The sequence below is a fragment of the Gobio gobio genome (genome assembly GCF_949357685.1).
Source record: "Gobio gobio genome assembly, chromosome: 11".
Lineage (NCBI taxonomy): Eukaryota > Metazoa > Chordata > Actinopteri > Cypriniformes > Gobionidae > Gobio > Gobio gobio.
Window position 1 is genome coordinate 2,457,532 of NC_137104.1, and position 14,135 is coordinate 2,471,666.

Consider the following 14,135-nt stretch of genomic DNA (forward strand, 5'->3'; position numbering starts at 1 on the left):
TCTGAAATAAAAGGCCTTTTTGAAAGGACGCCTAGACTTTTCTTGAGATAAAAGCTAACAGAAGCTACATTTTTGAGAGTATCATTCTCAAATTTGAATCAAAACATGATCAGACATTCAGTTTTATATTTAGGTTATTTTCAGGCCCTTAACATTAAAGTCTCAAAGTCTCAAGTGAATTTCAATAAAAAAGTCACTTACATGTATATTTCCCTTGTTTAACTTGTTTCCCATACTTATTTGAGCTATTATGACTCTTGGGTAACAAAATATTAAGTGTCTAGTTTAATACAAGGCCAGATTTATGAATATAGACCATAGGGTTTAAGAGCTGCAAACATTTGGGTGTCGTTTTCAGAAGAATTCTCAAAAATAGGGGCGCAGATTAAGGAGTTAAATAGTTTTAAGAATAATAACCCTGCCCACCAGTTGCAGCATGACTGCTAGAATCACAGTACTGGGCGTTTACCAGCAGATGGCCTCATTGTGATGTGGTTATAAGGACGCACCCGCCCACAGTGGTCGAACTAATGGGTCAAGGCCACGGAGGCTGATCCTTCCCTGAATTGTCCATGAATTGTCCGATTCTGATATACTGTCTAGTAGAGTGTCTGGGTTAGTTTTTTGTTTTGTTAGTTATTTTGGCCAGGCACTCCCCTGACGTTATCAACCCGATTTTCATTATTATTATTTTTGCTATTGGTATTTCTGTTGTGGTTATTGATGCTTTTATGCATTTTTTACTATTTATAACAGAAAAATAAATGTTAAAATTGATTGAATTGGTGGTTGAATTGGTGGCTACTCATCCTCATTGTAAATGATCCAGAAACACACAATACAACATGTGATGCTGTAGTAATTTATTAATAAAGAAAGCAAAGATAAACAAGAGTAAATAAACAAGATAAACAAGAGTAAATACACACCCCTAAGGATCAAACTGGGGTTAAGAATCAGGTGTACTAAAACCATTTCAAACCTTTACTGAATGTGCACTGAAACTGATGATTGTGAAATGAAAACAAAGAAAGAAGTGCAATATTAGTATTGCTCAGAAAACAGTAGTTTGGTATTTTGCTGATAGGATCAGTGGACTGTGGTGTAACATCTCATTCCACTCAATCTGGCAATGAAAACAGAAAAAAATTATTAAGATAACGCAGACATAGTTTAAATAGAACAAATATCTACACACTTCGGGAAGGGGAGGGGGGTTAGGGTGGATCGCCGCAGCATAGTACCGCAATATTTTGTGTGGGGATATTGTATCGATACAAGGGCGGCAAGTATCAATATTTTCAGGAACTGAATTGCAGCTCGTATTGTTCAAAATTGATATGGTCGCAATAGGCTTGCTGCGATTGTCTGTGTGCAGCCGCAAAAACGCACTGTTATTTAGACTTTTCTTATAGTATTAAAAATTATTTAGTTCAGTTACACAAAAAATGGTGCTAAATGGCAGTAAAAGTGTTTCTTGGCTCGTAATCATAGGGGAACATCTTTAAGTGCTGTATAGCACCAATCTTGGTGCTTCAGTGGTTCTTTGGCTGAGGTGCTACATAGCACCGCTGCCTTATACAGAACATGTTAAGATATGGTGCTATATAGAACCAAAAGTGGTTCCCCTATGATTACGACCAATAACCACTTTTAGTGCCATATAGCACCCTTTTTTTAGAGTGTAGAGAACAGAAACTGAACGTGCAGCGTGATCCGAACGAGAGTCGCAGCACAGACCAGCAGCTGAGTCAGATTTCATTCATCACGAGAGTGAGGAGCTGACTGTCATGTCTTGGATTTCAGCGCAAACTGTAAAAGCGACTGTTTAAGTGAGTTTGTCATTGTACGGTTTTGTAGTTAAGAATAACAACGAACCCGCAATTCAACAATGGCCACCCCCGTATTGCTGCTAATTCTAAAGTGAAAGTAAAATCCCCACGGCCATTCATAATGGCCATATTAATATGTTTTTGCAATACTCAGCATATCTCAATTTTTCTTTAAAATCGCAATAACATCGTATTGTGGCTTAAGTATCACAAAACTATTTTATCATGGGTCCTCAATTCCCACCCCTACTGCGCACCATGTCTCTCTCCTTTTATCGCTTACCTGCAAACACCTCAACCTCACACAGTGTGAGATATTCATTGCGCCCAGGTACCAAAATGTTGACGTATCGGCCTTTAATAGCCTTAAACTCAAATTTTTTTGTTGCTCCAGCTGGGATGGACCCGACAGTTGCAGCCCTGTGAAGACACACAGTAACAGAGAAATAGAGATGAACGTATCAAAACGGCATGAAGCATATTAAATATATATTTTTGTCTAAGGAAAGTTTGTATTAAAAGGATTTATTCAAAGTAATTTTATCTTATTTGCTAATTTTCTAACCATTTGTGTTAGTATTAAAGGGATCCCATGGTGTTAAGACATGTGTGGCTTAATATAATATAAATGATGTATCTTACTGAAATATGTCGTAGAAAACCCATGAAACATCTGCGTTAAAAAAAACGATTTTATATTTGGACCAGGAAGCATGGCGTCAGTTTTCATTGTTATGCTGACGATACTCAGCTCTATATTTCTTCACGCCCTGAAGAAACTTACCAATTCACAAGATTAACGGAATGCATAGCTGATATAAAACATTGGATGACCGGTAATTTCCTGCAACTCAATTCAGAAAAAAATGAATTTTTAATTATTGGACAAAAAAGCTCCACAAGTAGTAACCTAGAATACTGTCTAACACTTGATGGCTGCTCTGTCAAGTCCTCGTCGTCAGTGAGGAACCTGGGTGTGCTCTTTGATACCAATCTTTCGTTTGAAAGCCACGTTTCTAGCATCTGTAAAACTGCATTCTATCATCTTAAAAATATATCTAAATTACGGCACATGCTCTCAATGCAAAATGCTGAACAGTTAGTTCATGCGTTCATGACCTCAAGGCTAGATTGCCCTGCTCGCTTAATAAATAAACTCCAGCTGGTCAAAAACGCAGCAGTTCGAGTTCTTACTAGAACCAGGAAGTATGACCATATTAGCCCAGTTCTGTCAACACTGCACTGGCTGCCTATTAAACATCGCATACATTTTAAAATCTTGCTTATTACTTACAAAGCACTAAATGGTTTAGCTCACCAGTACTTGAGCGAGCTCTTAACACATTATACTCCATCACGTCTACTGCGGTCTCAAAATTCTGGCCAGTTGATAATACTGAGAATATCCAAATCAACTGCAGGCGGTCGATCCTTTTCCTATTTAGCTCCGAAACTCTGGAACAGTCTTCCTAACATTGTTCGGGAAGCAGACACACTCTGTCAGTTTAAATCTTGACTAAAACACATCTCTTTACTGTGGCATACACATAAAACACTTTTTCAATGAAATGATTGTTAGGCTGCATTAACTAGGTCAGCCGGAACCGGGAACACTTCCCATAACACCTGAAGAATGGCATCTACGCTAATGATAGTCTCTCTGTTTTATCCCGAGGTTTACTGCAGTCAGCCGGATCCGGGCCGTATCCAGATCAGATGGTGGACCTGCGCCCAGAGAAAACCAACACAGGACCCCGAAGGACCCCCCATTTAACTTGAACAGTTAAATACATCCCCCCCCCCCCTTCCCTAAGTGCAATACTCTGACTTTTAATTGCAATCTTCTAAACTCAGGAGATTATTTATATATATATATATTCATACTACTCAAATACTGTAAATATGTTCATAATCTGTAAATGTTTAGTCTGACTAAACGTAACTGTGACCATTTTTTATACTATTTTTCATATTTTATTCTTAGAATTTGTATTACTATGTTCTTGTTGTGTTTGTTTTGTATATGTGCACTGGAAGCTTCAGCACCAAGACAAATTCCTTGTGTGTGCAAGCACACTTGGCAATAAAGCTCTTTCTGATTCTGATTCTGATTGTTCAAATATTACAATTAAATAATACTGAAATCGATATGTCATCCTCAATAAGTGTGAATGTGTGAGGGCGTACGCGCGCCGATCTGTTGGTGTGTATGAGTGTTTGTGAGAGAGAGTTTGTGTGCACGTGTTTGTGTGTGTTTTAAATGCAATCACAAAGCAATTAATTGGTTTTATTTAACTCTGAAACAGTTTTTGAGATGTGTTGTGGTAGAAATAGTTGCGGGTAGAGCCAGTGGATTGCAGAGTGCAACCATTCTACGTCATCAACCTAGAACGCAAACAAAATGGCGCCGCCCATGGTCCAAATATAAAATCGATTTTTTAAATAACGTGGATCTTTCATGGGTTTTCTACTACATATTTCAGTAAGAGACAACATTTATATTATATTAAGCCATACAAGTCTTGACACCATGGGATCCCTTTAAGAGAGAGACAATACTTACAGTGCATTACTGTTGCCATTATTGTTCAGGCTGTTGCCGATACGGATCTGAGCACCATTTATCCTCCCTTCACAACAATCTCCACGATTAGTGATGCTAACCCTGGTTACCGCGTAGACTTCCAGCAGGTCAACTCTCCACCAGGGGTCCTTTTCCTCTTTAGTATGACTGCATGACCATCCATTGAAAATTGAATTCCTGTTGCCATCGGCAGCATTTTGAGCAGCTCCTGCTGCAGCTCCTGCTTTTATGTATGTGGAAGACTGGACAGCTCTGGCTCGAAGAGCAAGATTCCCTGTTTAACATAAAATAATAAACAATACCTTATTTTTTTTTTACTTGAATGTGATAAAGTATAAACCCCAAATAATGGAGAAAATAATGCTAAGCTATGTAATCATAAGCTATATAAGCTATAAATGATTATTGCACAGCTATCTGGAATACTTGATTCTGATTGGTCAGTCGTGACATTCAGAGGTCTATAATTTCCTGATAATGAGCGTCATCAATAGCAACGCTGTATAACAGACAGCTCATCCGGTTTCTGAAGCTCTCTCTCGTTTTCATTCAAACACAACTGGTGCCAGCTCTGTTATAGTTAGTGATTGTATTGAAGTACTATTAGTATTAAGAGTACTGTAGTTCTGTCAGGACCACTAAGGTCAAAGATGATTGACAGTTGCATACAGTTTGAATTGGCGGTATGGTTCTGTTCTGGGCAAGAACTGCCTGCACATCCATGCAGCCTTACTGCATTACTGTTTAACTAAACTACTGTCGACTAAAACTAGACTAAAACTAAAAACAATTTATGTGTCTATGTCACAAACGCCAGTGAAGATTCCACCGTCGGCCACCAGAGGTCGAACTCACCAGAGTATTAACCTCCATTTCGGAATAAACTCTATATGAGTTTACATAAACTCTGCTCTCACATACATTCATTGCGAAGTCTTGTTTGCCCGGGCTGCATTTCTGAGCGTTATGCCCTGTGATTATCCTGTCTGTGTTTGACCCTGCCTTGGACTACCGTTTACGACACTGTTCTGCCTTCCCTTGATCTTTGTTTGCCTGGACTTTGATTCTCGTTTGTTTGCAAACAGTTATACACACATTAATAAGTACATAAATTATATCACAGAATTTTCTCTCTCTGTCTATTACCTCTAAACACCTCGACCTCACACAGAGTAAGGATTTTATCATTCCCAGGCAAAAAGATGTTGACATATCGGCCATTAACAGGGTCAAACACAAATGTTTCTGTGCCATCAGGAGCAGTGAGAATAGTTACAGCCCTGCAAATACATGAAGAACAGTGTTAAAATTAAATTCAGAGGCCTCACAACACAATGCATACATCTAACAATTTCAATTAAACTGTATGTATGAGATGGGCATGGCAGTGCAGCACTCACCGGGTGAGTATCACACCGGCCTATTGCCAAACCTTAAGCCCATGGTCAGACCCCTTGTTTCTTCGGGCCGCAGTGCCCTTGGAACAGGTGTCCAGGCATGCTGTTGTTGTCACGGATGCCTCTGCCATGGGCTGGGCCACATACAATGGCCATGCATGGGTTTGGATGGCCCGCACCTGCATTTGCACATCAACTGCCTCGAGTAAGCTACAGTTAGTCCAAAACGCAGCTGCTAGAGTTCTTACTAGGTCAAGAACTAGGTTATATGATCATATAACACCAATTTTATCATCTCTACACTGGTTACCTATTAAGTTCCGTATCAATTACAAAGTATTGCTACTGACCTATAAAGCCCTAAATGGTTTAGCTCCAGTATATTTAACGGATTTTCTATCGCCCTACAATCCATCGCGCTCTTTAAGATCACTAAACTCGAGGCTTCTGGTCATTCCTAGGATATCTAAGTTCACTAAAAGAGGGAGGGCATTTTCACATTTAGCTCCTAAACTCTGGAATAGTCTTCCTGATATTGTTCGAGGTTCAGACTCGCTGTCCCAGTTTAAAACTAGATTAAAGACGCATCTCTTTAGCCAAGCATTCACATTATAATTAGCTTTTATACTACAGTTAAATCGGATCAAAAGCATTAATATTCTGAACAGCAGCTATGCTAATTATTTCCCATTTGCTTTTCTGTTGTTATCTCGGGACACTAGTTTGTCTCCAGCCTCTCATGGAGACTTCAGTTGCCCCAACACCTGTGATGAGACGACTCGACGCCTGTGAAGAGACGACTCAACGCCAGCGTTGTTATGGCCTAAATTAATACATGATTGATTAACTTTTTCTAACATTTATCTTTAACATTCTCTTTCTAACATTTTTCAATGTACATTTATGAAATGCACTTTCTGCAAAGCTGCTTTGAAACAATGTGTATTGTGAAAAGCGCTGTACAAATACATTTGAATTGAATTGAATTGAATTGAATTGAATTGAATTAATGCAGTCAAGACCTGCTGGAACTACTTTAGCCATGCATTTCCCTGAAAATAATTGCACACCTTAGAATGTTTGTCAACCAATCAGATTCAAGCATTCAACAGCACCTAAGTTTAACCCTTGTATGGTGTTCGGGTCTGTTGGACCCGTTTTCATTTTTTTATCAAAAGAAAAATGATACGATTAATTATTTTTTCAAACTGAGACTCATTGGCCTTGGCTCATTTTCTGTGAGGAATATATATCAGAACACATTTTCAATCACCACACACTGTACACCCCCCCTACACATTTATATTACACACAGGATGTTCGGGTCCACTGGACCCGGGGCTAATAAAAGTGTGGAAATTGTAGGTCCTGTGTACCTTTACTCTGTCCTCCTCCTGTCAGGGCCTGCTATTAGTGTGTGTATGTTCATGTATATGGTTTATGAGGACACAAATGTGTATAATGACATGGGTATTACAATGTAAACATGGTTTATGACGACATCTGTGTCCTCATACTAAAACATAATAAATGGTGTTTTTTGAAATTCAAAAAATGCCAAAACTTTTCTGTGATTGGTAGGTTTAGGGGTAGGGTTAGTGTAGGGGGATAGATTATACAGTTTGTATATTAGAAAAAACATAATGCCTATGGAGAGTAGCCATACACCACATATCCAAGTGTGTGTGTGTGTGTGTGTGTGTGTGTGTGTGTGTGTGTGTGTGTGTGTGTGTGTGTGTGTGTGTGTGTGTGTGTGTGTGTGTGTGTGTGTGTGTGTGTGTGTGTGTGTGTGTGTGTGTGCGGTGTATGTTTTGTGTGTTATGGGTTTGTGTGTGTGTGTGTGTGTGTGTGTGTGTGTGTGTGTGTGTGTGTGTGTGTGTGCGTGCGTGCATGCATGAGTGTGTGTGTGTGTGTGTGCGTGTGAGAGAGAGATTGTGTGTAAGTGTGACAGAGTGCAAGAGTGAGTTTTGTTTCTACCCCTGCCGTTCCCACACAAGGTTGCAATTCTTAAATGTGATCTAACAAAGGTAAAGAGAAAATATTAACCAAGTATGCTGTTTATATTGCTTGTAATTGGGATGAAGTAAACATCTGTTGAGTATTTTAACATAACATTTTTGATTGTGTTGAATTAAAAACCCCAAAATGCAGCGAGTCCACCAGACCCACGAACACTGGCTGAATAACAAAAATATGAACACCACACAAGGGTTATGTAAAGTGCATCTCCATGGCTGTGGCTCGCTGAGTGGTTGGTTTGTGTAGGAGGTACAATTTTGCCTTGCATTTTATTAAACCAGATTGAACATCATAAATATGGGAAGATTATAGAAAAAATGTAAAAATTTCTTACAGCTCATTGTTGTTTCCATTGTTTTCCAGCTTGTTCCCAATACGAATCTGAGCTCCTCTAAGCCGCTCTTTGCAACAGTCTTGACGGTTAGTGATGGTAACTTTGCTTACACTGTAGACATTTCCAAGATCAACTCTCCACCATGGATTAAACTCCCCTTTAGTGTGAGTGCATGATTGCTTAGAGTAATCTGAGTCTCTTTTTCCATCGACTGCATGTTGAGCATCTCCCTGTGGGTGTCCTAAGGACGACTGCACAGCCACAGCATTAAGAGCAAGATTCCCTGTTCAATATGAAATTAAATCAACAAAAAAAGGATAAGACAGGGTCAAAGCAATACAAATAAATAAATAAATCACAAGTTTTTAATTACCATATTTCACCCTATAATTTTAATAAATTAATCTGTTTGATATGTAATTATACACAATGGTTATAGATTTTTAAATACAGGCATTTTTATGAAACATACCTTTAGATTTAGATTGAGCGACGCACAGCCCAGTACAAAGTGTTAGAAGCAAAATCACACGAACGGCCATCCTGATATAAGACACAACAACACATCACCTCATCTCAGCATATGACGGAATCATTTTCAATTTCTCATCCTCATTTAAACAAAGAAACATATATATTGCTACTGTAATGATGAAATAGTAGAAGAACCCCAAGACTTAAAGTCAGTGTAATGTGACTAACCTGCCTCCGTTCTTCGGCTTTTAAATGCCTTTGCTGAGTTTGCTCTATATTTAACTTTATACTTTTTAATTTTTATTATTATATATTAATATAATATTCATAAAAAATAAGCTGAAAATAAGTGCACGTTTGTGAGGGGTAGATGATATTTAAATGGCCATCAAAGATTGCTAATTATTCATCAAGAGAAATAGGCATTTAAAAAAATATGTAGAGAATTATTCATCATTGTGCAACACAATTTGGACACCACATGACAAGGCAAATTCCACTGCTCGACTTAAAGGGGTACTTCACCGCTGGGAAGATGAATGTGTATTTAAATTGGGTCATGTTGTAGAAATGTGGAATTATTTTAGAAGTTGGTGCCTTCTGAGAAAAGCCAGAAAATGTATTTTTGGCTCATATGGATGAAAGACAACAACTCCCAGAATGCACTTGCTTTGCTGCCCTACGAGGTCACTCCCAAGCCACGCCTACCGGTTACAACTCTTGCCCACTGCGGCACCACCCCACCGTCGATTTGATTTTTTTAGCAATACAATTATTTAGTTTAGTTAGAGAACACTAGAGACACTACAATGAAAAACTGAACGTGTCTTTTCAATACAGCACAAGCCGAACGCAGCATTTCATTCACCACGAGAGCAAACAGCCGACAGACAAGATGATCACGGAATATTTGGTTTCAAAGGTAAATGCACCTATTTAAGTTAGTTTGTCATTGTACCTTTTTGTTTTTGTGTTTTCATGAACCCACAGTTAAAGCAACCCCCCAAATTGGTGCTAATTTTGAACCGAAACTAAAATGGGCACGGCATTCATTCGCGGTCTCACAGTCATTCACGGTGCGTGTCCAGTCTGGCGCGTTTTCAGTTCATGCCTATGAAAACTTAACTTTAATAGGAATTCATTGAGAACACTCGCTTTCCTCCACACCGTTATGAATGTCGTGCGGCCGTCTGTGTCTTACATTCTGTGAGTGAGATCCCACCCCTATGGGCAGGTTTAAAACATGCAGAAATAGCTCCACTACTGGCTGTAGTCTCTAGCCTCTGGTTGAAAAAGGATCAGATGATGCAAAATGACGATATTTGTGTCATCAGAGGCTTTTCTCCAGATATAAAATACATAAATGACTCGTCTCAGGGGGACATGAGCGGAAGCACGATCATTCAAATATACTACCGGGTTTCTACTGATACAAAGCTTAATGCTAAATCGCTGAAGTAACCCTTTAATCTTGAAAAAGGAGTGAAGGGTTGTTTGAGCTCATTGTGACTTCTCTGAATGTTGGATAAAGTGCGGGTATGACCGATTGTCATGGAAATGTCAGGTAATGACATTATACATACACATTACTCCATGAAAATGTGCAGGGCACAAATTCATGTTTTATTAAAAGTGACTAAAAGTGATTAAACGTTTTAAGTTATTAAAACATCCCCTGCGTATATAACCCCCGTGATACTAAGACATTTTGGTTAGCTAAAACTAAAACCAAAAAGGAAAAAACAAACATTAAAAGTGCATTTGAAATAAAAAAAAAGTGTACTTTATAATACTGATCCAAATAATTTGTAATTCCTTCTGAAGGATTTGGTAATACTTGAGTCATTACTAGTGGGATTACTATGATCTTCACTTTAGAATGAATCATACATTATGCATTATTCACATTAATTATGAACCTGTATACAGTAGTTCTTAGTAGTGCTCTGGCAGGTGTGAAAAAATAGTAGTTACTGATGAGCAAATAGAGAACTACCACATTCAACTGAGCGCTATTACTTACTATTACTAGTTTGAGTTTCTTGTTAGTTAATAGTTGTCACTAGAGTATTAGTCGAGCATTACTCTTTTTACCTGTGTAGTTATTCATTATTGACGGAGCTACTGTACTCTTTTTATCTGTGTAGTTATTCATTAATGATGAAGCTACTGTATTCTTTTTTCCTGTGTAGTTATTCATTAATGATGAAGCTACTGTACTCTTTTTTCCTGTGTAGTTATTCATTAATGACGAAGCTACTGTACTCTTTTTTCCTGTGTAGTTATTCATTAATGACGAAGCTACTGTACTCTTTTTTCCTGTGTAGTTATTCATTAATGACAGTGCTACTGTACTCTTTTTTCCTGTGTAGTTATTCATTAATGACGAAGCTACTGTACTCTTTTTTCCTGTGTAGTTATTCATTAATGATGAAGCTACTGTACTCTTTTTTCCTGTGTAGTTATTCATTAATGACAGTGCTACTGTACTCTTTTTTCCTGTGTAGTTATTCATTAATGACGAAGCTACTGTACTCTTTTTTCCTGTGTAGTTATTCATTAATGACGGAGCTACTGTACTCTTTTTTCCTATGTAGTTATTCATTAATGACGAAGCTACTGTACTCTTTTTTCCTGTGTAGTTATTCATTAATGACGAAGCTACTGTACTCTTTTTTCCTGTGTAGTTATTCATTAATGACAGTGCTACTGTACTCTTTTTTCCTGTGTAGTTATTCATTAATGACGAAGCTACTGTACTCTTTTTTCCTGTGTAGTTATTCTATATTGACGGAGCTACTGTACTCTTTTTTCCTATGTAGTTATTCATTAATGACGAAGCTACTGTACTCTTTTTTCCTGTGTAGTTATTAATTAATGATGAAGCTACTGTACTCTTTTTTCCTGTGTAGTTATTCATTAATGACGGAGCTACTGTACTCTTTTTTCCTGTGTAGTTATTCATTAATGATGAAGCTACTGTACTCTTTTTTCCTGTGTAGTTATTCATCATTGACGGAGCTACTGTACTCTTTTTACCTGTGTAGTTATTCATTAATGACGGAGCTACTGTACTCTTTTTTCCTGTGAAGTTATTCATTAATGATGAAGCTACTGTACTCTTTTTTCCTGTGTAGTTATTCATTAATGACGGAGCTACTGTACTCTTTTTTCCTGTGTAGTTATTCATTAATGATGAAGCTACTGTACTCTTTTTTCCTGTGTAGTTATTCATTAATGATGAAGCTACTGTACTCTTTTTTCCTGTGTAGTTATTCATTATTGATGGAGCTACTGTACTCTTTTTTCCTGTGTAGTTATTCATTATTGATGGAGCTACTGTACTCTTTTTTCCTGTGTAGTTATTCATTAATGACGAAGCTACTGTACTCTTTTTTCCTGTGTAGTTATTCATTAATGACGGAGCTACTGTACGCTTTTTTCCTGTGTAGTTATTCAATATTGACGGAGCTACTGTACTCTTTTTTCCTGTGTAGTTATTCAATATTGACGGAGCTACTGTACTCTTTTTTCCTGTGTAGTTATTCAATATTGACGGAGCTACTGTACTCTTTTTTCCTATGTAGTTATTCATTAATGACGAAGCTACTGTACTCTTTTTTCCTGTGTAGTTATTCAATATTGACGGAGCTACTGTACTCTTTTTTCCTGTGTAGTTATTCAATATTGACGGAGCTACTGTACTCTTTTTTCCTGTGTAGTTATTCAATATTGACGGAGCTACTGTACTCTTTTTTCCTATGTAGTTATTCATTAATGACGAAGCTACTGTACTCTTTTTTCCTATGTAGTTATTCATTAATGACAGTGCTACTGTACTCTTTTTTCCTGTGTAGTTATTCATTAATGACGGAGCTACTGTACTCTTTTTTCCTGTGTAGTTATTCATTAATGACGGAGCTACTGTACTCTTTTTTCCTGTGTAGTTATTCATTAATGACAGTGCTACTGTACTCTTTTTTCCTGTGTAGTTATTCATTAATGACAGTGCTACTGTACTCTTTTTTCCTGTGTAGTTATTCATTAATGACGGAGCTACTGTACTCTTTTTTCCTGTGTAGTTATTCATTAATGACAGTGCTACTGTACTCTTTTTTCCTGTGTAGTTATTCATTAATGATGAAGCTACTGTATTCTTTTTTCCGGTGTAGTTATTAATTAATGATGAAGCTACTGTACTCTTTTTTCCTGTGTAGTTATTCATTATTGATGGAGCTACTGTACTCTTTTTACCTGTGTAGTTATTCATTATTGACGGAGCTACTGTACTCTTTTTACCTGTGTAGTTATTCATTAATGACGAAGCTACTGTACTCTTTTTTCCTATGTAGTTATTCATTAATGACGAAGCTACTGTACTCTTTTTTCCTGTGTAGTTATTCATTAATGACGAAGCTACTGTACTCTTTTTTCCTGTGTAGTTATTCATTAATGACGAAGCTACTGTACTCTTTTTTCCTGTGTAGTTATTCATTAATGACGAAGCTACTGTACTCTTTTTAACGGAACGCTGTGTTACAAGATTGGTTTAAAGTTTTTGTTCCAAGAGTTTTGCAAATTTATAATGAAAGTGATACCAAATTGATCTAAAACTGTATTCAATCAATTACTTTTTTCCCATTCAAATTATAATTTTAGCCTGGTGTAGAAATTGCATAAACATTCATCACTCACCTGGAATTCATCATTGTATCAACCTCACAGAAGACCTTCACAATTCAGCAGTTATCTGCTTTTAATCAAAATAACACATTTTTATATACATAAATGGCATTATTAATATTTGTATATAAACAATTACTATATTTATTATTTATCCAATATATTATTCAGATGAGGAATATTATGCCTCCTAAACATTTCAAACCAAAATGTGCCATTAAACCTAGATATGAATATTAATACTCACCAGCAGTCTATGAAGAGCATCTAGTTGAATAATATTGCGCTCAGAAATTATGCTCTATTTATAGTTGAATTAAGGTCCTCCTAACCAAATAAGTCTTATCTTATATCTGAATAAATAACAAAGGCAGATCAGGTGATTATTTTGTTATGCTGGTTGAAAGTCAATTCACACCCTGATAGTAAACACTAAGTAAAGTGGCCTAAATGTATTTACATGTATATAATTTGTCTGTGGAAGGTGTAGGACCAAAACATGTTCATTCAATTCAGTCTGAATGCAATGATTCGATGTCCTACCTGCCTATCAACCTCCTTTTACTTATACTTTACTTTAAATTTTCTTTTACTGTTAATTTCCTGTCATCTCTTGGAATATATGAAAGCCAAGTTTTCAGCTTTAATTTTTCAGCTTGATCCACACCGAGAAATTAGATCCTCTGCACTGGGGAGAGTTTGCTCTTTTCCCAGTTGACCCGAAGGCCCAGACGGGAGAGACGACAACCAAGATCGTTAAGCCTTACACATTACTGACTACGCCACTGAAGATGTTGAAATACGAGTGTTTT

General features: G+C 37.2%; 1 protein-coding gene across 1 annotated transcript; it reads right to left on the reverse strand.

Annotated features, from left to right (window-relative positions):
* Positions 1-848: 848 nt before the first annotated feature.
* LOC307133988 (uncharacterized protein) lies at positions 849-13,600 on the reverse strand. Its single transcript, XM_079829409.1, has 8 exons — positions 13,571-13,600; positions 13,336-13,393; positions 8,639-8,709; positions 8,167-8,449; positions 5,563-5,696; positions 4,396-4,690; positions 2,116-2,252; positions 849-1,126 (listed from the first exon to the last, which is right to left on the reverse strand). Exons 2-8 carry the CDS (start codon positions 13,347-13,349, stop codon positions 1,122-1,124), a joined length of 939 nt encoding a protein of 312 aa, XP_079685535.1. The 5' UTR covers positions 13,350-13,393; positions 13,571-13,600; the 3' UTR covers positions 849-1,121.
* Positions 13,601-14,135: the final 535 nt, after the last annotated feature.